The sequence below is a fragment of the Tamandua tetradactyla genome, chromosome 8 (genome assembly GCF_023851605.1).
Source record: "Tamandua tetradactyla isolate mTamTet1 chromosome 8, mTamTet1.pri, whole genome shotgun sequence".
NCBI classification, from domain to species: domain Eukaryota; kingdom Metazoa; phylum Chordata; class Mammalia; order Pilosa; family Myrmecophagidae; genus Tamandua; species Tamandua tetradactyla.
The window spans coordinates 75,119,578-75,143,663 of NC_135334.1; the positions used below are offsets into that span (position 1 = coordinate 75,119,578).

At 36.7% G+C, this 24,086-nt stretch overlaps 1 protein-coding gene across 1 annotated transcript in view; it reads left to right on the forward strand.

The window, feature by feature from the left end:
* The window catches only part of RRM1 (ribonucleotide reductase catalytic subunit M1), a 48,452-nt gene that overhangs the window by 731 nt on the left and 23,635 nt on the right, over window positions 1-24,086 (forward strand). Inside the window, exons 2-7 of the mRNA XM_077113752.1 lie at window positions 4,825-4,913; window positions 16,090-16,267; window positions 17,366-17,466; window positions 19,373-19,432; window positions 20,282-20,321; window positions 21,742-21,904. Of these exons, the coding sequence (XP_076969867.1) occupies window positions 4,825-4,913; window positions 16,090-16,267; window positions 17,366-17,466; window positions 19,373-19,432; window positions 20,282-20,321; window positions 21,742-21,904 (631 nt within the window). The remainder of the gene's footprint in view (window positions 1-4,824; window positions 4,914-16,089; window positions 16,268-17,365; window positions 17,467-19,372; window positions 19,433-20,281; window positions 20,322-21,741; window positions 21,905-24,086) is intronic.

Consider the following 24,086-nt stretch of genomic DNA (forward strand, 5'->3'; position numbering starts at 1 on the left):
ATTACTTTATTTCTCATCCCGAGCCTTTGAGGTAGGAATTATTAGCCCCACTTTACAAATGAAGAAAGTGAAGCCCAGAGAGTTGTTAGGGTACCGGCCCAAAGTTGCGCAGTTAGTTGGTAGTGAGGCCAGGATTAGGGTTTGAGCCATAGCTGACAACAGTTTTACCCGAAAGGTTTTTTTTTTTTTTTAAAACATTGGTGTTGGTGAACTGGCTTAAGCACTTGAGGACACTAGGTAGGAAGGACTCTTTACCCTAAGTTTTGTAGTTGGGTATAGCTAGGAATGTGAGGTTGAAAAAGCAGATCCCTGACACAGTTCCTTGGAATTTGCATTTTGTGAGAGATTGTGCTGCTTTTACCTCAGGGGTAGTCCTAGAAGAGAGCTTGGGACAGGGACTAGCTGTCATCGCACCCCACCCCCCCACCATGAGAAGAGATAACTTGAAGAGAAGGGTGGCCAGGACATCTGACAGGATGGGGGCTGTGAAGTGCCCCATAACCCTTTCTGAACAAGTATTCCCTCCTGAACTTGTCTGAAGACCTCCTTTATGCCTGGTCCTTTGCTTGGCTGGTGAAATTCTAAGAGGAGACAGTCCCTGCCTTTGGAAAAGGTTTAATCAAGTTAAAGAAACAAGAGCCACACTCACTTATTTAGAGAACCATATGAGACAGGTATGAACAAGTTTTGAGTTGAATCTTCTTGCCTCTGTTGAAGCAATAAAGTTATTTCAAAACTGTAGTCACTCAGTAAATACCAGTTAACTGAATGTTTCTGCTTTGTCTCTTAGTCTGTGATCGTTTCCAAAATGGGGACTTTGCTGCTTACACTTAGGACCTATGAATATACTCAAAGAATACATGAGAATTATGTCAAATTTAGGAAAAGATGAGTGGGTTATGTCTAGGTTGGTTTAACTACAGCCAAGAAATGGAGAGGTAGACCCCTTTAGAAAGGAATATGGGAGAGATTTGAATATGGTTTTATGATGTCTGCAACAAAGATGAAATGAAAACTTGTATAACTAAATTATTGGAGCAGGTAACACTTCTGTGTTGAATTTCTACACTTTTGTGTCTACTTTGGAATACTGCAGTTTTAAAGCTTGTAGTTCCAGGCTTTAAAAGGCAAGGCTTTCTTTGTTTCTCATTCCTTCAGCAAACATAATTTGAACCAGATGGTTCACTGCTCTGAATCCTGCCAGGGTAGCATTCAGCTTCTATTATGTTTTGGTTCAGTAAGGACTGTTAGTATGCAAAAGTATACTTAGATTTGTGTTTTTTAAAACGTGCTTAGGTTTTTGTTTTGTTTTTGGCATGGCAATGTAGTGGCCGACTAATTTCTGTGTTTTTTTGGTTAATGTTAATGTAGTTATTCAGTACAGTACTTACTGAATCTGCTGGTATCTTGCTAAGCGCTGTGAGGAAAATTTTAGAGAAGGCAGCTCCATCTTCAAAGAATTTACACTTGTTAGGAATGTAGGAAGAAGCCATGTGAAAATTGTTAGATAACAGAAGGGAATGGTAGGTGAAATTTTTCCTCTGTTATCTTGAGCTATTTTTCCTAAAGGGAGAGTATTATCCCTCAAGGAGATCAAGTTTTAAAAAAAATAAACATTGAAAACCATTGCAGTAAATGACAAAGGAGCTGACTGAATTGTAAAGTGGGCCTTAGAATTTAGTATAGTGTTCTCGAAACTTTAAACTGTAATCCAGAGGATGAAATACATTTTATATCTTGGCTGAGTACCCCTACATGTATAAATGTGTATATGCAGTAAAACAGAAACAATAGTTTCTGAATAAAAGTATTCCGAAATAAGGGCGGTGCAATGGTGGCTCAGTGGCAGAATTTTTGCCAGAGACCTGGGTTCGATTCCCGAAGCCTGTTCATGCTAAAAACAAACAGACAAATAAAGTTTATGAAATAATACCTTCTAAAGCATCCATTTGCACTCTAATAATCTCTTGTATTCCAGATCCTTTCTCCCTGGTGACAGCCCACTTTATTATTTTACAACTGTATGTTGTATACTGTGCTGGGCACTGGGATTACAGTGGTGAGTACGCAGATGTAGTTCCTACTTTTAAGGATCTTACAATCAATTGGGAAAAACAGACAAAAAGTAATTAAAATAAGTCCTCTGATAGGTAAAATACAGGCTATAGGGCATGAAAGGGTAGTTCAGTTGTAGAATTCTCACCTGTCATGCGGGAGACCCAGGCTTGATTCCCGGCCCATGCACTTCCCAAAATAAACAAACAGAACAAACAAATTCAGCAAATGGTGCTGCAGTAACAGGATATTCACATGGAAAAAGAATGAAATGTGACTTCCACCATACAGCAGACAAAAAAAAGTTACAAACTGTAGGAGTCAATTTATTCAATTATTCAGAAAGCATTTATTCAGCTCCTGCTTTGTACAAAGAACTGTTTTAGGTGTTGGAGATTCAGCACTGAACAAGGCAGGCTAGATCCCTCTTTCATGGATTTTACATTCAAGGCATGAGTGAGACTGGTAAGTGTACACAAGAAACAAACATATATGAGAATCAGCTACTTTACGACAGTGGTTAGAGAGATGACAATAGTAAAATGGTGATGTGATAAGAAATGACTGAGAAAATAATATTGGATTGAGTAGGCAGGGAAACTTTTCTAGGAGCTGACTGGATCTGAGTCCTGATTAATACTAAGAACCAGCTGTGTAAGGGTCTGTGGCATGAACATTCCAGGCAGCGTGAATAGCAAGTTTGTGGCCTGTAGAAGAGGCTTGATCTGAGTAGATTAGCAAGGTCTTCCTGAAGAGAGAAGAATTAAAGAAGACAGCAAGAGGAATCAGATAGTGTTCTAGAGGAGTTCAGAGGACGAAGAGGTCAGTGTGAGTTAAAGTGGTTGGAGAAGGTTTCATGGAGGTGATGAGACTTGGAAGGTAAACAGGATATGGATGCCTGGAAAAGTGTAAGGGGGGCTTTTAGGCAGAATAAGGTATAAGCAAAGTTGGAGATACGGGAATGAGGGGTTCTAGTGGAACTTAGGGCATTTCACAAGAAATAGTAGAAAGGTGAGGTGGGGCCAAATTAAGGAAAGCCTTAAAAGAAAAAGATAATGTAGTCAGTGAGAAGCAAAGATTAGTGGAATGATAAAATCAGCATCTCCGTTGAAAAATCAACCCGGTGGAATGGTAGGCTAGACAACAGTGAGTTAGTGGACATTTAGACCTATTAGTCTGCCCCCCCCTCTCCAGTGTGAGTTAAGACAATTGCCATTGTACTTTTTGTTAATTTCCTGATTAACTTCAGAGGTCTAGGCAGCCAATATTGTTTTGTGGTCCTCTCTCTGCCTAATTAGCCAGTTGGTAGAGCACTGGGGCTCAGTCCCTTAGTGGGCCAGTTAATGTGCTCTTTACCAGAATTAAACACTTCCTAAGTCTGGTTAGAATAGGCAATAACTGGTATTCAGGAAGGGGGGGGGGCTATCTTAGTATTAATGTATCAGTGTAGAAGAAAAAGTAACTTGACCTACCTACTGATGATGGATTGTCATATTGTTCATTCATTCCTCATCAAACTTTTGAAAACTTAACTTGTGCCAGGAATTGAGCCAAGTTTTGAGAATACAAATATGAATTTGGAGAAGACCAAATATAAACATATATAACAAGTTGCCTTTTAGTTAAATAATTACGAAATATAGTAGGAACGCAGAGAAGACAGAAATGAAATCAACATTTATTGAGTGCCTCTAATGCATCAGATACTGTGATCAGTGTTTTCCCAGTAGGGGCAGCTTTATTTTTAATAAGATTTTTTTTTTTTTTACATGGGCAGGCACCGGGAATCGAACCCGGGTCCTCGGGCATGGCAGGCAAGCACTCTTACCTGCTGAGCCACCGTGGCCTGCCCTAATTAGATATTTTTTGTAACTATATCAAAGTTGTTACAACGAAAGTACTTTTCCCCTCATTTGATTATCACCATAAACCCATAAGGGAAGTAGACTAGGTATGATAATTATCCCAATTCTATAAATGAAGATTTCTAAAATTGCTGATTATGTTTTGTGGCTTGCCTAAGGTTAAGGGTATTTAGCAGTTAGATGTATCTACTATTCCTTGTAAGAGTAAATACATAAAGACTTATTTAACATCTTTGATGTTAAGCTATGGAGAAAAATAAGGCATAGGAAGCAGGTGGGATAATAACAGCAGGTTGTGTTTGGGGCATTGCAATTTAAAATAGGGTGATCAGGGAAGGCAACATTGAGCGAAGACTTAAAGGAGGTGTAGGTAGCAGGGAGGCCTGAGTTGTCATGATAGAGTAAGTAAGAAGGGTAGGAGAGAGAAGGAAGGAAAGTTGGGAAGAAGGGTCATAGGCAGGTTGTATAGGGTTTTGTGGACTATTGTAAGGATTTTTACTTTTATTCTGGAGGAGATGGGAAGCTACCATTGGGGGTTTTGAGGAAGGTAATGATAGGATTTTTATTTAAGATTTAAATGACAGCTCTGGCTGCTGTGTGGAGAATATTCTATAAGGGAACAAGGGGGAAACAGATCATTTGGGAAGTTACTGCAAGAATCCATCTGATTTATAATGTAAGGGAAGGGAAGGCTTTCCATATAGAATCCCTAATTATTGAAGATTTGGCATCAGTGAAGGCAAAGATAATCTCTTGATGGATCTTTCTTGGATCTGAATCTTTTATCTGTGAGGGAGCATTTCATGTTGGTCAATGAAAAAAATTCACACTTTTTTCCATTTTTCATCTTTGACATTGCCATCTTAATAAGTGCTAACATGGATTGTATTGTTTCATCCTTCAGATGGCCGCCAAGAGCGGGTCATGTTTGACAAAATCACGTCTCGAATCCAGAAGCTTTGCTATGGACTCAATATGGACTTTGTTGATCCTGTAAGTAAATATGATTATATCTTCTTTTTCTTACTTCATGTGATTCCTTTTACTTTTATATTTTTGGCCCTTCACTCACTTCCTGGTAAATATTTTGGCTTGATTTTCTATGCCCTCGCATATAAAATGCGAATTCATTGCTTAAAGCTTCCTTAATTTTGATTTTGTCCTGTGTTCTTACTTTGTTTTTTATCATCACAATCAGCTTTTTTTGGTGAAAAATCACGTATGTGTAGAAGAGCAATACATTTCAAAGCACACACCATAATTAGTTGTAGAACATATTTCAGAGTTTGACATGGGTTACTGTATTAGTTAGGGTTCTCTAGAGAAACAGAATCAACAGGGAACACTTGCAAATATAAAATTTATAAAAGTGTCTCACATGATCGCAGGAACGCAGAGTCCAAAATCCACAGGGCAGGCTGTAAAGCCGACGACTGTGATGGATGGTCTGGATGAACTCCACAGGACAGGCTCACCAGCTGAAGCAGGAATGGAATCTGTCTCCTCTGAGTCCTCCTTAAAAGGCTTCCCCTGATTAGATTTAGCATCACTAATTGTAGAAGACACTCCCCTTTGGCTGATTACAAATGGAATCAGCTGTGGATGCAACTGACGTGATCATGACCTAATCCTATGAAATCTCCTCATTGCCACAGACAGGCCAGCACTTGCCCAATCAGATAAGCAGGTACCACGACTTGGCCAAGTTGACATATGTTCCTAACCATGACAGTTACAGTTCCACAATTTTAGGTTTTTACTTCTAGTTGCTCTAAGATACTGGAGACTAAAAAAGATATCAATTTAATGATATCAATTTATGATTCATAGTTCATTTGTTAAATCCTATCTATCTCTCTATCTACCTACCTATCTATCTATCTATCTATCTATCTAAAACAGTCTCTTGAAATCCAGAAATAATAATTACTACTCTGGACTAAATGTGTCTGCTATAAAAGCTTACAATCTAGGCCCCTGTTTTCTTATAAGCATTTTCTAAAAGGAGACCATCCATTGTTGTTCTTTTATTTCTGGCTTATTTTGCCTCACCAAATGTCCAACATGGTAATTCATATCGTTGCATGCCTCATGACTTTGTTCCTTTTTGTTGCAACACAACTTTCGTTCATAGGTCTACACCATTGTTTGCCAATTTACTTCTCAGTCAGTGCATCCTTCAGCTACCTGCATTTATCATGCATCATGTATAGTGCCCAAAGTCCATAGTCTATCAACATTCTCAATTTTAGATAATTTTATTGTCCCAAGAGAAAGAAAACCAATAAACACACCCTCACCAAATAGGAAATCTAAACCTCCTCTTAACTCTTGTCCCTCCCCCCATTATTTACCTCTGCTGCTGCTGTGGTAGTGTGTCCTATGTGTTCTTACTTTTGAGAGAAATTTGAAGTGAGCTAAGCAGAAAACTTGACATAAACATTTTTTTCTTTTGCATTTTTTTTTTAATTTTGAAAAATGACATATACAAAAGAGCAATAAATTTCCAGGCACACTGCAACAGTTAGTTGTAGAACAGATTTTGGAGTTTGGTATGGGTTACAATTCCATATTTTAGGTTTTTACTTCTAGCTGATCCAAGACACAGGAGACTAAAAGAAATATCAATATAATGATTTAACAGTCATGCTCATTTGTTAAATCCTGTCTTTTCTGTTACAACTCCACCTTCTCTGATTTTCGCCCCATCTTTAGGGATATTTGTACTGTGCCATTCTAACTTTTGCATGTTGGAAAGGGCTGTTGATAATAAGGGATAGGGTAATAGAACTAGTTGATGTTCTGGAGAGACTAATCCTTCTGAGTTTCAGGACTTATCTGGCATAGGAACCCAACTGGAGGTTGTAGGTATTTAGAAAGTAATCATAGTGCATGGAATGTCTAGAATCTCAGATACAGTTCTAGGTGTTCTTTAGGGTTGGCAGGAATGGTTTATGTTTGGGGTTTGGCAAACGATGATAAGTAAGCTTGCATAAGAGTAGCCTCTAGACTCTGTTTGAACTCTCTCAACCACTGATACCTAATTGTTAAAATTCTTTTCCCCGTTTTGGTAAGGAAGACATTGTCAATTCCATGTTGCCAGGAAGACTTTCACCCCTGGACATCATGTCCCACGTTGAGGAGGGGGTGGTTGGTAATGTTTTCACTTGCAAAGTTGGACTTAAAGAGAGAGGTCCCATCTAAGCAACCAAAGAAGTCCTCTGGAAGTAACTCTTAGGTGTATCTATAGGTAGGCTAAGGTTCTCCACTTCATAAATAAGCTTCACAAGAGCAAGTCTCCAGATCAAAGGCTTAGGCTATTTACCTGGGAGTCCCTAGTGTTTGGCATAGTATCAGGGGTTTCTCCAGTAGTAAAATTTAATAGTTCCTTATTTTTCCTCTCATTTCTGAAGGGACTTCACCAATACTTTTTAATTTTCTGCTCCATATAATGTAATACCCAGATATACATTAAGCTACAGAATTATAAGCCCTCCTTCCTGTTCTGGGCTCCATGTGTTTGTGTTGTTTAAATGGTCTATCCAGACAGGTTGGGTTAGATTATGTGCTTCAGAAAATTTAGGTTCTGAACAAAATAACCGCTCTTCCTTTGGTCTCATAGGGTAGGTGAAACTCTAAAATATAGACAGTATCTTCTTTACCCCTGTATTCTTGATTTACCTTAGTCCCAGCCTGATCGAGTTCATTATTATCTCTAATTAAAGCCTGATCTCTTTTTCGATTTCTTTAACAGTTGTATGTGGCAATACTGACCTTCAGAACTGGAGAGCTTCTATTCTGAGTCTTAGGTGTCACACAGGTACCTAGAGTTCCAGGGAAATGTCAGGTTATACATATATAGCTTGGCCTTTCAAAATTTAGAAATAACAGTTACTGCCCCAGACTAAATGTGATTGCTATAAGAGCTTACAATTTAGGTCACAGTTTTCTTACAAATATTTTCTAAATGAGACCATACAATAATTGCTGTTTTGTTTCTGGCTTATTTTTCATCACATAATGTCCCATAGGTTCATTCACAACGTTTCATGCCTCACTGTTTTGTTCCTTTTGTAGCAGCACAATATTAGATCATATGTATACACCACAGTTTGCCATTCTCCTTCTCGGTCAGTGCACTCTTCAGCCACCTGCATCCACTGGCACCATATAATGGTGTCCAAAGTCAATAGTCCATCAACATTCTCAACATTAGACAATTTTCATTGCTCCCAAGAGAAAGATAACTGATAAACACACCTGCACCAAATAAAAAATCCAAACCTCCCCTTAACTTTCTTCCTCCCTTAACCTACCACCCCCATTATTTACCCCAGGTATTGCTATGGTACTGTTGATGTCTTCCTGTTAAACATAGCCCATAGCATGTGTGCTGATTTGAAATGTACCATAGAAAAGCCATGTTTTAATCCTAATCCCATTTTGTACAGATAGCTGTTTCTTCTCATCCCTGTTCGGTACTGTGTGCTGGAAAATTTAATTAGATTATCTCCTTGGAGCTATGACTCAATCAAGTATGGGTATTAAACTTGATTAGGTAGCAACGTGTCTCCACCCATTCCAGTTGGGTCTTGATTACTTCACTGGAATCCTTTAAAAGAGAAAGCATTTTTGGAAAAGGCGTGAGATTCTGAGAGAGCGGAGAACATGGCAGAACCATGAAGCAGAGAGTCCACCAGCCAGTGACTTTTGGAGATGAAGAAGAAGAATGCCTCCTGGGGAGCTACATGAAACAAGAAGCCAGAAGAGAAAGCTAGCAGACTTCACCCTGTGCCCTTCCAGCCAGGAGACTAACCCTGAATGTCATCGGCCTTCTTGAACCTAGATATCTTTCCTTGGATGCCTTAGATTGGACATTTCTATAGACTAGTTTTAATTGGGACATCTTCATTGCCTTAGAACTGTAAACTTATAACTTATTAAATTCCCTTTTTAAAAAGCCATTCTGTTTCTGGTACATTGCATTCCGGCAGCTAGCAGCCTAGAACAGCATGCAATAGTAGTTTTCCCCTGACACTAACATATATCATAGATTTCCTTGAGTGAATTTTCTTATTCATAAGTTAAAAAGCCTTTAGTAAAGTTTGTTTTGGAACTGTGGTTATTTGGTAGGGATTGGTTTGAAATTTGCTTTTTTATTATTGAGATAGAATAAAGTAAGTAAAATTAGGACAGTGTTTAAATTAAGGAGAACAAACTTTTAAGCAAGTTGCTCTTCTTTTCTCCTTACCCTTTGTAGTTCCTCTCCTCCAGAACTTCATTACCCCTTCTCTTGAGTGCTATCTCTAATAATCCTGGCCTTCCTTTAATCTTGTGCTTTTCAAAACCATCCTCCACATGGCTTCCAGAATGATATTTCTAAATTGCAAATCTCCAAAAACCCTTTTCCAAACCCACCTGTATTACTACAGCCTTATTTAGGTATTTTATCTGTACTGCTGTAGCACCTGTGCTCACCTCTATATTCTTAGTCACGTCATCTGAAAATTAATTACATGTCTTTTTCCTCCTCTGGAATTGAGGTTGGGCTGGATCTCTTTCTTGTGTTATTGGCAATGCAAGGCACATATATCATTAGATATTTGATAAATATTGATGAAGATAAGCTTTGTCAAGAGAGAATAACTTTCACTATTTTAAAATATGCTTGTAACATATTATTCTGTTACATTTAGACAACAAATCTAGACAAAAATGAAAATAGTTAGAATGTTGGCATGAACTAGGAGATCATCCTCTTTCATCTTCCTTGTTTTATAGATAAGAAAGGTCTGAAGAGAGAAGAGGACTGGTTTGTACCAAGTTAGTGGGAATGTAGTAGGATTCTCTTGTCTCCTAAGATGTTCTATTTTGTCATTCTGCTTCTGTATGACATTTCAAAGTGGGGGTGCCTCCTAGGGTAGATTCATTTGAAAAAGTCTGTGTGCTATTAGATCTGGTATAGTTTGCACACAGATGTCAATTTGTGAGTTATAATTACTTGCCATCTAGTACCAGCAACTATTTAGAAGACTTTATTACTCTTTCTAAGCAAAGCCTATCAGCTAGATTTGGTAAGAAAGTGATCAGGAGCATTTTGGGTTTAGCTGTAATGTAATTAGAATATATTGCAAAGTAGTTGTGCCAGTTTGAAACTGTCATGTACCCTAGAAAAGCGATGTTCTTTAATCTTCATTCAGTATTCCTGGTTGGGATCTTTTATTGTTTCCATGGAGACATGACCCACCCATTTGTGCATGGTAACTTTTAATTAGTTGGTTTCCATGGAGATGTGTCTCCACCTATTCAAGGTGGGGTTGCTTATGGGAGTCTTAGAGGGAACCATTTTGAAAAAAGCTTTTGTGCCGACAGAGCCCATATAGCCAGAGACCTTTGGAGATGCAGAAGGAAAATGTCCCCGGAAGCCTTATGTAGTGAAAAAAGAAAGCTAGCAGATGCTATGTGTCCTCCCAGCTGAGAGAAAACCCCTGAATTTCATTAGCTCTTTCTTTGGAGTTAAGGTATCTTTTTCTGGATGCCTTAATTCGGACATTTTCACAGTCTTAGAATTGTAAACTTGTAATTTAATAAATTCCCTTTTTAAAAGTTATTCTGTTTCTGGTATATTACATTTGGCAGCTTACAAACTAAAACAGATTTTGGTACCAGAAAAGTGGGGTGCTGCGGTTTGCAAATACCAGACATGTTGGACTGACTTTTTAAATGGATAAGGGGAAGATTCTGAAAGAGTTATGATGAACTTAATAGAGAAGGCCTAGAATACTATAAAGAAACTGTTAGTAGAAATGTGGATTCTAAAGAGACCTCTGATAAGACCTCAGACGGAAATGATGCATGTATTATTCATACTCGAAGGAAGATGACCCTTGTTTTCAAATGACAGATAATCTGGCAAAATTGACTACTTGTTTTGACTGGAAGGCAGATTTTAAAAGCCATCAATTGAAATTTTAGCAGAAGAGGTTTCCAAATTAAATGTAGAAAGCGTAGCCTGGTTTCTCTGTGCAGCTCATAGTGCAATGCGACAGGAAAGAGATAAGCAGACAACTGAACTCTTAGGTATAAAGAAGCTAGAGATTGATGGTCTGGAAAATTCTGAGCTTCTAGAAAGGGAGACCCTACAGCATAGTGTTCCACGTGAGGATTTAACCAAACTTTAAGCAGTCAACCATTTTAGAAAAAGGATTGGAGATGGAGTTATTCAAGAAAGATTTGTGGAAAACCCTATTGTCTGATAGTTATGATCCCAGAGTACTGCATAGAAAGCCAGCAAGAGTGCTGTGGGATCTGGATAAAAGGAACCACTACCAATTTGGAGTAAAAGGGTCAGAAAAGGGACAAATTGAAGGAAAAATAACTTCAAAAGCAGAACCATGGAAGCTAAGGTCGGAAGCAAAGAAACCTCAGGCCATGAGAGCAGACCCACCAAACACTTGGAGAGGGTGGGTTTGCCCCAAAGACAGAGGATGGACCTTTTGTCTCGATGTTCTAGAAGAGTTGTGCCCCAGACCATTAAGAGGGTGGAGCACATTCCTTGGGGATTGGGGAGAGCCTGGCTTCCATCCCATTGTTCTGGAGGGGTTGAGCCTGTGCCCCATAGATGGCAGATGGAAGAAACCAGGTGCTGCCCCATATTTGGAGATTGTGGAGCCGAGAAAAATTTCGTCCTCCAAGGTTGCAAACTCCATACTAGAGTTCAGAGGGAGCAGGACTGAGAGTAGGCCCTTGGCAAGGGTAGGACTACTGCTTTCTAAAGTCCTGAAGATAAATGACTCTCAAATTTTGAAATCTAGTGGAGTTTGCCCTGCAGGTTTTTGGAACTATTTGCTCCAGTGACCCCTGTGTTCCTTCCAGTTTCTCCCTATGGAAATGGGAACATGTCATCTATTGACTGTCCCTCCTTTTTTGGCAGCAGATAACTTGTTCTAAGGTTTATAGGCCAAGAGCCAGAGGAGAATTTTGCCTTAGGACAGACTACGCCTGTAGCTGACTTTGAGATTTTGTACTATTTCTAACTTTGTGTTGTATTTGTATTTTTACTGAAATGGTTTAAGGCTTTGTAATATTGTGATGGAATGAATGTATTTTGCATTTGAAAATAAAGTTTGGGGGGGGTCCAAAGGGTAGAGTGTGCTGGTTTGAAACTGTTGTGTTCTTTAATCCTCATTCAGTGTTTTGGGTGGAATCTTTTTTATTGTTCTCATGGAGATGTGTCTCCATCCATTCAAGGTGGGGTTGCTTACTGGAGTTCTTTAAGAGGGAACCATTTTGGCAAAAGCTTTCATGCCAATAGAGTCCACACACAGCTAGAGACCTGTGGAGATGTAGAAGGAAAATGTCTGCTGGGAAGCCTTATGGATTGAGGAGAGAAAGCTAGCATATATCACCATGTACCCTCCCAACTGAGAGAAAACCCCTAAATTTCATTGGCCCTTTCTTTGGAGTTAAGTTACCTTTCTCTAGATGCCTTAATTTGGACATTTGCACAACTTTAGAACTGTAAACTTGCAACTTAATAAATTCCCTTTTTAAAAACCATTCTGTTTCTGGTATATTGCATTCTGGCAACTTTCAAACTAAAACACTAGTAATTCCTTTTTCTCTGAATATATATATGTATATAAATTATATATATATATTTGGGGAGATATGTTTTAGTCAACTTGGAAATGCATCCATTTTCTGTTCTATTATGCTGTTTTTTTTTTTTTATATGGGCAGACAGCGGCAATTGAACCCAGATCCTCTTGCATGGCAGGCGAGCATTCTTGCCTGCTGAGCCACTGTGGCCCGCCCTGTTTTTTTCTTTTTTAAAAAAGATTCAGTAAATACACACATATACAGCTTAGAATTTCTTTCTCAAAAAATATATGGTTGGGCAGGCCACGGTGGTTCAGCAGGCAAGAATGGTTGCCTGCCATGCCAGAGGACCCGGGTTCAATTCCCGGTGCCTGCCCATGTAAAAAATAATAATAATAATAATAATTATATATATATATAATTATTATATATTAATATATATATAATTATTATTATATATATATAATACATATATATATATATATATAGTATTTTTTTGAAAAGAAATGCTAGTGGTTATGGGGTTTATTTTTACGGGGATGAAAATGTTCTCAAATTGATTATGGCAGACACCCTGGGTTCCCTCCCCAGTGGACAGTACCAACTCTTTCTCTTGAGCTACTTGCTATGGTACAGGCTGAAAAACCACATTCTTGCTTTTACAGCCTCCTGGCAGCTTGGAATGACTGTGTGATAAGCCAATGCATTTTAATTTTTTAATATTTTTATTGTAACCAACAAACATACAAACATTACTGACATGGATACAATCAGTGACTCACAATATCATCACATAGTTATATTCATCGCCATGATCATTTTTTTGAACACTTGCATCTCTCCAGCAAAAGAAATAAAAAAGAAGAAACTCATACATGCCATATCCTTTACCTCTTATTGACCACTGATACTTCAATCTACTCAATTTATTTAATCTTTGCTCCCCCTATTATTTGTTTTACTTTTTATCCGTATTTTTTACTCATCTGTCCATACTGTAGATAAAAGGAGCAATCAGACACAAGGTTTTCAAAATCACACAGTCACATTGCAAAAGTTATATCATTATTCAGTCATCAAGAAACATGAGTACTGGAGCACAGCTCTACAGTTTCAGGTACTTCCCTCCAGCCACTCTAATACATCATAAACTAAAAAGGGGATACCTATATAATGCATAAGAATAACCTCCAGGATAACCTCTCAACTCTCTGTTTGAAATCTCTCGGCCACAGACACTTTATTTTGTCTCAGTTCTCTCTTCCACGTTTGGTTGAGAAGGTTTTCTCAGTCATTTGATGCCGAGTCCCAGTTCATCCCAGGATTTCTGTCCCGCATTGCCAGAGAGGTTTATACCTCTGGGAGTCATGGCCCACATAGAGGGGGAAGGGTAGTGAGTTCACTTGCTGTATTGGCTGAGAGAAAGAGAGAGAGAGGCCACATCTGAGCAACAAAAGAGGTTCTCTGGAGGTGACTTAGGCCTAATTTTTTTTTAAATTTTTAAATTAAAAAAAAAATACAACAACAAATGCAAACATTCTTAACTTTTGATCATTCCATTCTGCATATATAATCAGTAATTCACAATATCATCACATAGTTGCATATTCATCATCATGGTCATTTCTTAGAACATTTGCATTAATTCAGAAAAAGAAATAAAAAGGCAACAGAAAAAAATTCATACATACCCTACCCCTTACCCCTCCCTTTCCTTGATCACCAGCATTTTGATCTAAATTTATTTTGACATTTGTTCCACCTATTATTTATTTTTATTCCATATGTTTTAGTCATCTGTTGATAAGGTAGATAAAAAGGAGCATCAGACGTAAGGTTTTCACAGTCACACAGTCACACCGTGAAAGCTGTATCATTATACAATCATCTTCAAGAAACATGGCTACTGGAACACAGCTCTACATTTTTAGGCAGTTCCCTCCAGCCTCTCCATTACATCTTGAATAACGAGGTGATATCTATTTAATGCGTAAGAGTAACCTTCAGAATAACCTCTCGATTCTGTTTGGAATCTCAGCCATTGGCACTTCATTTTGTCTCATTTTGCTCTTTCCCCTTTTGGTCAAGAAGGTTTTCTCAATCCCTTGATGCTGAGTCTCAGCTCATTCTAGGGTTTTTCTCAATCCCTTGATGCTGAGTCTCAGCTCATTCTAGGATTTCTGTCCCACGTTGCCAGGAAGGTCCATACCCCTGGGAGTCATGTCCCACGTAGACGGGGAGGGTGGTGAGTTTGCTTGTTTTGTTGCCTGGAGAGAGAGAGGCCACATCTGAGCAACAAAAGAGGTTCTCTTGGGGGTAACTCTTAGACCTCTTTGGCCTAATTTTAAGTAGGCTTAGCCTGTTCTTTGCAGGGATAGGTTCATAGGAGGCCAATGAATTTTAAAAGGAAGCCTATATAAGGGCATATGGGAAACCTTACTCTTTTTTTCTAATAAATGGGACAGGCAAGGCACATCCCCTTGCCCCTTCCTTCTTCCTGTCTTGATTGAGGAGGTGATGCCTGGAACCACAGCAGCTATCTGGCTAACAGGAGAGCAGTCCAAGAAAATCACAGAGATGTCAACACTATCATTATTGAACTTCCAAATCAATGCAGGCAAACATCTTCTTGCAGAATTCTTGTAAATAAAAATAAACCCGTCTTTGTTTAAGTCCCGCAAAATAAGTGTGGTATTTTTTTAGAAGAGAACCATTGGTGGGTATGTGGTTTCTTTTTATGGGGATGAAAATATTCTAAAATTGATTATGGTGATAATTGAAAAAGTCTGTGAATATACTAAAAAACATTGAATTGTACAGTTTAAATAGGTGAATTGTATGTGAAAAAAAAGTATGGTTTTAACTTATGCATTATGTATTTTAAATTGAAATCTCTTATGATGTTGTCTTGAAAACAGTGAAATGCAGTATGTTTGAATGGAATTTGTAACTAGAAGAATTAGACAATGATAAACCTTGGGCAAGTCCCAGTAACCTGAGCCTTAGGTTCCTCATGTAAATGGGGTATTAATTCTATAATAGCCGTCTCACAAGGTGATTGTGAAATGTCAGAAAAAATTATGAAATGCTACACTCAGACCCAATCCTATTTTATAACTTCATCTTCTTTAATTGGAATAATAAAACTTCGATTCATTTGTTTTCTTGTACTTGTCCCTAGTTGGAATTGGGGAAAAGTGGCTAAGTATATACCTGGAGCCCTCATCACAAAGGGAGAATTTGAGTGAAAGTTAGGGAAATACTTATGGATTCGTTGGTCTGTTTTCAGCTATTTCCTCATCTTTTTCAAACTGTACCTTGATTAATTTTTTTTTGAGTGGTGCCTCTTCACTGTATATATAGTATATGTTTTCGGGTGGCTGAGTGGGTTTATGAATTTTCATTACTATATTTTCCACAGTCCCCCTTTCTGAAAGATGCTTTCTAAGAAAAGTAGTTGTCTATTTTATTATGATATAAATTTGATCATTTTCTTAATTGCTTTTTTCTTTTAAGGAAGCTATTGGCTCTTGGGAAAGAACGAGTAACTCTTGGTTTTGTTTTGTAGGCTCAGATCACCATGAAAGTAATCCAGGGCTTATATAGTGGGGTCACCACTGTGGAACTAGACACTTTGGCTGCTGAAACAGCTGCGACCTTGACTACTAAGCACCCTGACTATGCTATCCTGGCAGCAAGAATTGCTGTCTCTAACTTGCACAAAGAAACAAAGAAAGTGTTCAGTGGTGAGTCTGGAGTAAAAGGCTTAGAAAGAATATAGTATTCTTGGAAAATTTATGAGTACTAGAAAAAAACTTTGAATGCCAATAGAAAAGTTACATTTTGTTTAAACTAGCAAAATGTGCAAGTTAGTGGCAGAGAGGGGACTAGAACTTCCTGTTTCTCTATGTTGCTGGCTTGCTGCATGAAAGAATCAGTGCTTCTTTTTTACTTACCTTTTTTGTTCTTTGGAATAAAAAAGGCTGTCTTTAGGCAACTGGTAGTGGTGGTTGGAAAAAGAAATAACACATCAATAAATTCTGACTTACACAACAAGATGTAACAGTTAATCTATTGTCACCATTAGCAAACACTTCATTCCATCACTCATTTTACAGCTCAGAGAATGTGGGCCAAGGAAGGTTAAATGATTTGTTCTGTTTATAAGAAGCCAGCTGGTAGACTGAGATTAGAAATTTTCTGGCTCTGAATTCTAGGCCTATTATAGTATATAATAGATGTAATAAATCATAATCATTTTATCCTCCTTCAGTAGATTTATTATAAAGAGTCATTTCTTCTGAAATTGATCTGTACATTCAGTTCAATCTCAAACAAAACTCCAGCTTTGTGTGTGTGTGTGTGTGTAAGTTTTATATATAAATGCAAAGGGATAAGAACTGCTACAACATCTTGAAGAAGAGTAAAGTGAGAGGGCTTACTAAATGTGCTTTTATAGAAGTGAAATGCTTGGGATTACAGATTCTGAGCTTAAAATTGAGTTTTCTTCTGTTAGGATAAAATGTGTTAGTGAGAAGACGTTATAATTTTCACATTTCCTTATTTTCAACTGGCAGTTCTCAGTGGAGGGTGGGCATCAGAATCACCTGGGAAATTTTTTTCAAATTACAAGAGCTTATGTTCACTCTAACTCTGGAAGGCTTTACCTTCAGTGAAGCCTTAGGTATTTATTCAACATGCACATATTTATTGACCGTCTTCTGTGCTAGGCTCTGAGGTGGATTGGGATGGAAATAAGGGTTGAGAACCACTGTTTTAAGCATTACCTGAAGATTGAATTAGGTATTAGGCGTTTTGAACATTTTCATTTTTTGTTTATTCAGATGTGATGGAAGACCTCTACAACTACATTAATCCTCATAATGGCAAACACTCTCCTATGGTGGCCAAGTCAACACTGGATATTGTTTTGGCCAATAAAGATGTACGTATAATGCTTTCCTAGTGAAAAGTTCTAAATTTTTTTGTTTTAAATAATATATATATTTAAAAAATTAAAGCGTATGAAGGAAATAAAGCAAAAAGTCATTCTCTCTCCAATTCTGAATCCTAGTTTTCCTTTCTAGAAGCAACATTTTGTCATTTTAAAATATATTCTTCCAAAAAAAAAAAAAGAATTCTTCCAGAGCTATTCAATGTGTATGTATGTGTGCATGTATATGTGTACATATATTTTCCTTCTAGTGGTAGCATACTGTACATACTTTTCTTGTTGGTGCTTTTACCTACCAGTATATCTAAGAGATTGTTCTGTATCAGCATTTATGAATTTATAGCATAGCATTCTATTTTATTGATATTATCTCTGTACATATATGTAAGCATAACATCTAGTGATAAACATTTAAGTTGTTTTCCATTTATTGCTGTAGCAAATACCCTTATGTGCTAAGTATTTTGCACACAGTATATCAGTAAGATAAATCCCTCAAGTGAAATTGCTGAACCAGAGTATATACATTCAGAATTTAATAGACATTGCCAAACTGGCTCCCAAAAAGGTTACTCGGGTTAAATTTTAAAAGATCTTGCTCAGCAACTTTAAAATTATCCACTTGTGTTCCAGCTTCTATGTTTTTTAACTTTTTTTTTTAATTGTGAAATATAACGTATACGAAAAAAGGAATAAATTTCCAAGAACATTTTAGCAAGTAATTATATAACAGATTTTAAAGTTTGGCATGGGTTACAGGTCCATCTTCTTTTGTAACTAGATTTCAGAGTATAGAAGGGAGAAGATAGAAAGAATCCAGCTAGCCCCCTTGCATACAGGATTTATTTCCCATTGATATCTGGAAAGATTAGAAGCCCAGTTTTAGCATTAGATAATAGACTGATTAGTTGACTATCTCTCAAACTATGTGTCTGATGCCTAATATACTAAGACAAAATTCAGTAGTTTGTGTATTGTTATATGTATAATCTTGAAGACAGGTTAAAGACAAAAATAAAAAGTACAGCAAAACCTGTGTCTAAAAGATAAAATATTGATAGACACTTTAATTCTCTACTATTTATGCCAGGCCCTCCCTTTGACAGTAAAAATGCCTTTAAAAACTTAGAGAAAGGGAAAGCAGGGCTTGATGTAAATTTTTCTGTTTCTTGGGCATGGGTCATTATGCAGAAATACTTTTCATATTTAAAAAACTGGCTCCATTTTCTCTATCCAGAATGATTTTTTGTAACTAATTGCTTTTGTTTTCCTCTAAATGACTTTATATCCTACAAACACTCCTTAGCATTGACTAAGTCTGCTATAAAAGTTGCTGACACAAGCTTGTTTAAAAACTTTTAAAGGATCATATGTCTTGAAAAGCCTTAGAATTATTGTAACCCTCCCTTCTGTCACTGTTCATCATATATATTGTTATATGTAGTTTAAAATGGGCTAAATCTTAAAATAAAAATATGTATTAGTATGGATTTGGTACCAATACTTGTGACTCAACAGCTAATCAAAAAACATGTTTAAGGATGAGAATATAGTCTCATGTTCTTTCCCTCTTTCATTTGAGATGTACTATAAATGTAATAGGGAAATTTTGCAAAAATCAAATTTAATCACACAACTTATATCTGAGTGTTCTCTTGTTTTAATATGCATGTTTTAAACCTTATTAGGATATTCAATTTGTATACTGTTTCTTTGTCTTAAGGTTAGGTGTGGATTTTTGTTCCAAACAGCAATAATACTTAACATTTTGCATATTATATCTATTTAGTTCTTGAGATATAGTTCAAAAATAGATACCAGATTTTATGAAAATAAGTCTAGTTGAAAGTAGATTTTCTAATAATTTTAACTATGGGTTCTTTTCTTTCCCTATCAGCGCCTGAATTCTGCTATTATTTATGACCGAGATTTCTCTTATAACTACTTTGGCTTTAAGGTAAATCATGAGTTTCAAATAAATGAGAATTTTTCCTTAAATTGGGAAGTATAGAATTTTGTTCATGTTTTAGTAATACAGTTATAAAGGCAATGGGTTGTTGGCTTGTGTTGAAACTGGGAGTGGGATTGGGATGTTGTTGGTAGTTTGAATTAAGGTAAAGAAAACCTATGTATTTGTAGTTTTTCAATTTTCCAAATATTTCTTCTTGGATTACCTAAGGAAATATACAGATAGAAAATTTGCCAGAATTATTCCACATTCTACTATTTATGAAACGTCTATTTATTGAATCCCTACTATGTGCCCACTGTTTTCCTAGATACTTTTGTGTTGATAGATAGTGTAATGATTGAGAGTATGAATGTTGGTATGATACCATCTGGATTCAAATTCCTGCTCTTTCACTCACTTGCAGGCATTTCATTTCTCTGTGCTTTAGTTTCTTCATCTTTAGAATGTGAATAATAGTAATAAAATTTCATAGGGTTCTTGTGGGAGGATTAAATGTGTGTGTTTGTGTGGCTTAGGTCAGTGACTAGCCTGTTGGAAGCACTTTATAAGTGTCACCTATGATGATGATGATGATAATGTTGATGACGACTACTATAGCTTCGTTTTTAATGTGTATAAAGCTGGCTTTTTCTGGAAATTTTTGTGCAATCTTTTCCAATACAAAACAGTCAAATGATAATGTTCCAAAGTGAATAATAGTAAATGTCCTTTTTTTTTTTCACTTAAAATTATATAAAATCTGAAAATGTTTAAACAGATCGCCTTATTGTGATTGATATAGCCACTGTTTGAATAACTGCTCTGAAAAGTTTTTGGTTATTTTGTTCTTTGTAGACACTGGAGAGGTCCTATTTATTGAAGATCAATGGAAAAGGTAAAAGTGAACATGCTTGGTGCACATTTTCTGTTTGTTGTATTGAATATAGAGCTTTGAGCTATTAGCGTTATCATTTCTATTTAAAATGTAATATAACATTTTGAGCTTTATGTTTAGTTTATGAACAGTTGTCCTCCTTCATTGGTTTAAAGTTTTTCTAATTTTTTTTATTATACCTTCTTTTTTTCAAACTGTATCCAGCTTTATTAAAGGTACTTTTCATAAACAGTCATGATATTTCAGGCAGGACATGGGCAAACAATCATTAATAGTTTACAACAACTTTCAAACTCCCTTCTTTAATGGGCTACCAAAATCAGAAAGCCACTATTAAAACCCAATTAAATCTTCATTTGATGCTTTGAACAGGGGAAGTTTAGAGTGAGGGTTGACATTTCACATTTAGCATGTTGTTTGACAGCTTTACACGAGCTGATCCTGATTTTCAGGAAATGAAATGAAAATGGCAGAATTATCAGTTTGAAGATCCATAAACAAGAACCTATTGCTCTTTTGCAGGATGCCATCTTAGGTGCATCACTGGAAGGTCCGGATTGCCTGATATTCTGGTAGTTTTTTGGGTCAGGTTCCAACAGATTTCAGGGAAGTCCATGCTGAAGGCTGAGAAGGAGAGGAGGAAGTGAGGACATAAAAACGAATTTTAGTTTTTCCATACCACAAGGCATTTGTGCCAAGGTGGCTAATATGTATCAATGTCAGGGAATCCAATATCCTGGGAATAAAGATGAAGTCTCAAAACTAGAGGAGGAAGGTGTTTTCTCCCATGTTAATCCAGCTTTGGAGACATTCTATTAGTGCCATTTGCCCCTTCTCCAAAAAACAACAATGAAGTATTATGTGCTAAGAAACATAGCTTAAAAAAAAAAAGTAAAACGAAATTCTGCATTTTTATAAAACTTGATAAAAGATAGTATTTCAAACTGAACAGTCACCAGAAGTACACAGTTATCAAAAATGTACACACTTCACTTGGCATTCCTAGCACCATTAGCTTTCTGTGCCTGGTCTCTTTTGGCATCTCCATTTTCTGCAAGGTCATTCCCATCCTTGCTAGTATCAGCTTTCCCCTTTTTCTCTTTGGGTACTTTCTCCCTTCTTTGCAGGGGTTTTTTTTAGGCCTGGGTTCTGTCTTTGGAAGAGTAGGCTTAGCAGATAACCTTGCAGTCTTCTCTGTGGTTTGTCTTTGACCTTGACTTTATCTCCTTCAGCATCCTCTTTAGCCTTTCTCTTGGTTTTGGAGGCTATGGCAGTGAACATAGGTGCTGGAAGCAGGGATACAGCAGCACATGGGCTTTGGTCAGTCCAGGGGTCTTTCTTGCCTCTTCACTATAAGTATGTGTTTCAGCTTGTATTTTCTGATATGTCCCATCATGTGAAATTCCTCTTTTGTTTATAGTGGCTGAACGACCACAACATATGTTGATGAGGGTGTCTGTGGGGATTCATAAAGAAGACATTGATGCTGCTATTGAAACATACAACCTACTCTCTGAGAAGTGGTTTACTCATGCCTCTCCTACTCTCTTCAATGCTGGCACTAACCGCCCACAACTTTCTAGGTATCCATCTATGGTTATTTTCTAATGTTCTTGAAATGGTTTTTACTAGGGAAATAAACCTTGTCCTGAAGAGACTAGGTAGTTTGTTCATCACTTTTAAATTAATTTGATCACTGCCTGCTCTGATTAGATGAAATTTGCATTTTGGCATGAGCTGTAGCTGCAGTGTGATAATTTTATTGGAGAGGCAAATGCTGATCATTAAAATGTTCTAAAATTGATTGTCCTGATGGTTGTACAATTCTGTAAATATATTAGAGCTATTGAACTGTACACCTTAAATAGGTGAATTATATGTGAATTATTTTCTCAATACTGCTGATAAGAAAAAAGTCAATACTGAGAGCTAGTAAGTAAGAGACTAGTTTATTATCCTAAGTAAGAGATTATGGTAGTTCAGAAGAGGATAGTGAAAGTAGAGCTTGTGAGAGGTAAAATAGATTAAAGATATATTTAGGAGGTTAAATAAAATTTAGGAGGTTTGGATATGGATGAAGTGTGGTTCCTGGGTTTATTGGTATAGTTACAGGATTAATAAAGTAATGACATTCACTGAGAAAGGGAATAATGGATGAGTTTAGTATTTTGTAAAGTAATATATTATGCCATTTCTAAGTGGGGTTTATCGAAGGAATTCAAGGATATGGTGCCATGAAAAAATTGTATAAATATAATTCATTGCATTAATATTGTGTACAATTTAATACTCTTTCACAATAAAAAACTTTAGCAAAATAGATATAGAAGTAGCTTCTTTAATTTGTTGAAAGATTGCCACCAAAAATCTTAGCTCTATCACTTCTTCTATTCAGCATATTGGTAGAGACCTTAGCCAACATCATAAAATAAGAAAGAGAAACAAAAAAAATTAGGGAATGAAGGAACAAAACTGAGTTGATTGACAGATGATACGATCGTGTACATAGAAAACACAAGACACCCTACAGATAAATGATTAGAATTCAAAAGAGGTTTCAGGAAGGTATCTGGATATAAAACTGATATAAATCACTCAGTTGTGTGTCTATATTTTAATTGTTAGAAAATTAAGTTTTAACAACATACCATTTATACAGCAATACTGGAAGATATTCAGGAATAAACCTAATAAAAAAAATCTGTAAGACTTTTAAGGAGAGAATTCTAAAACATGATAGAACAATAAAAATAAATGGAAACTGATTTTATATTCATAAATGGATTCAATGTTGTAAAGATAGCAGTTTTCTTCAATTAATCTGTATATTCAGTGTAATTCCAATCAGAATCTCAGTAGGCTGATTCTAAAATCATTTTGAAAAGCTGGAGCATAAGAACTGTATAGTAGGCTAATAGCCACTTAAAGATATTAGCTCCCTCGTTCTTGGAACCTGTAACTGTTACCTTGTCAGGAAAAGTGGTCTTAGCAGGTGTGATTAATGGGGAGGCTATTCTGGATTATACAATTGGTCCCTAAATCCAATCAGAAGTGTCCTTTTAAGAGAGAGGCAGAGGGAGATTTGATATACATGGAAGAGAAGGCAGTGTGAAGATGGAGGGAGAGATTGGAGTGATGCAGCTGCAAGCAAAGGAATGCTGGTGGCCACTAGAAGCTGGAGGAGGCAAGAAATGGATTCTCTTCTAGAGCCTCTTGAGGGAGTATCCCTAACTCCAGCAAAGTGAAACTGATGTTGAACTTCTGGTCTCCAAAACTTTGAGAGAATAAATATCTTTTTTTTTTTAATTCTTTTAAAATATTTGTTGTTGTTGTTGGTTTTGGTCTGGGAATCGAACTTAGGTCTCCTGCATGGAAGGTGAGCATCTGTTGTTTTAAGCTACCATGTTTCTGGTAATTTGTTATAGCAGCCACGGGAAACCAAGGTAGTTTTGAAGAAAAAGCCTTACTAGATTTCAAGACTAGTATAAAACTATGGTAACTAAGATAGTGTTGTATTTACTTGAGAGTCCAGAAACATGGGGACTTGACATATAACTAAGGTGTCAATGCATTTCATTGGGGAAATGGTGCTAGGAAAATTGATTATCAGTATGGAAAAATTGTAATTAGATTTCTCTTCTTTATGCCATATTCAGAGATAAATTCAAGAAAAATTTCTAAATGTGAAAGTAAAATCTTTTAAAAGAGCATACATGAAAAATATCTATTTTCCTCCCAATTTTTTATTATGAAAAATTTCAAACA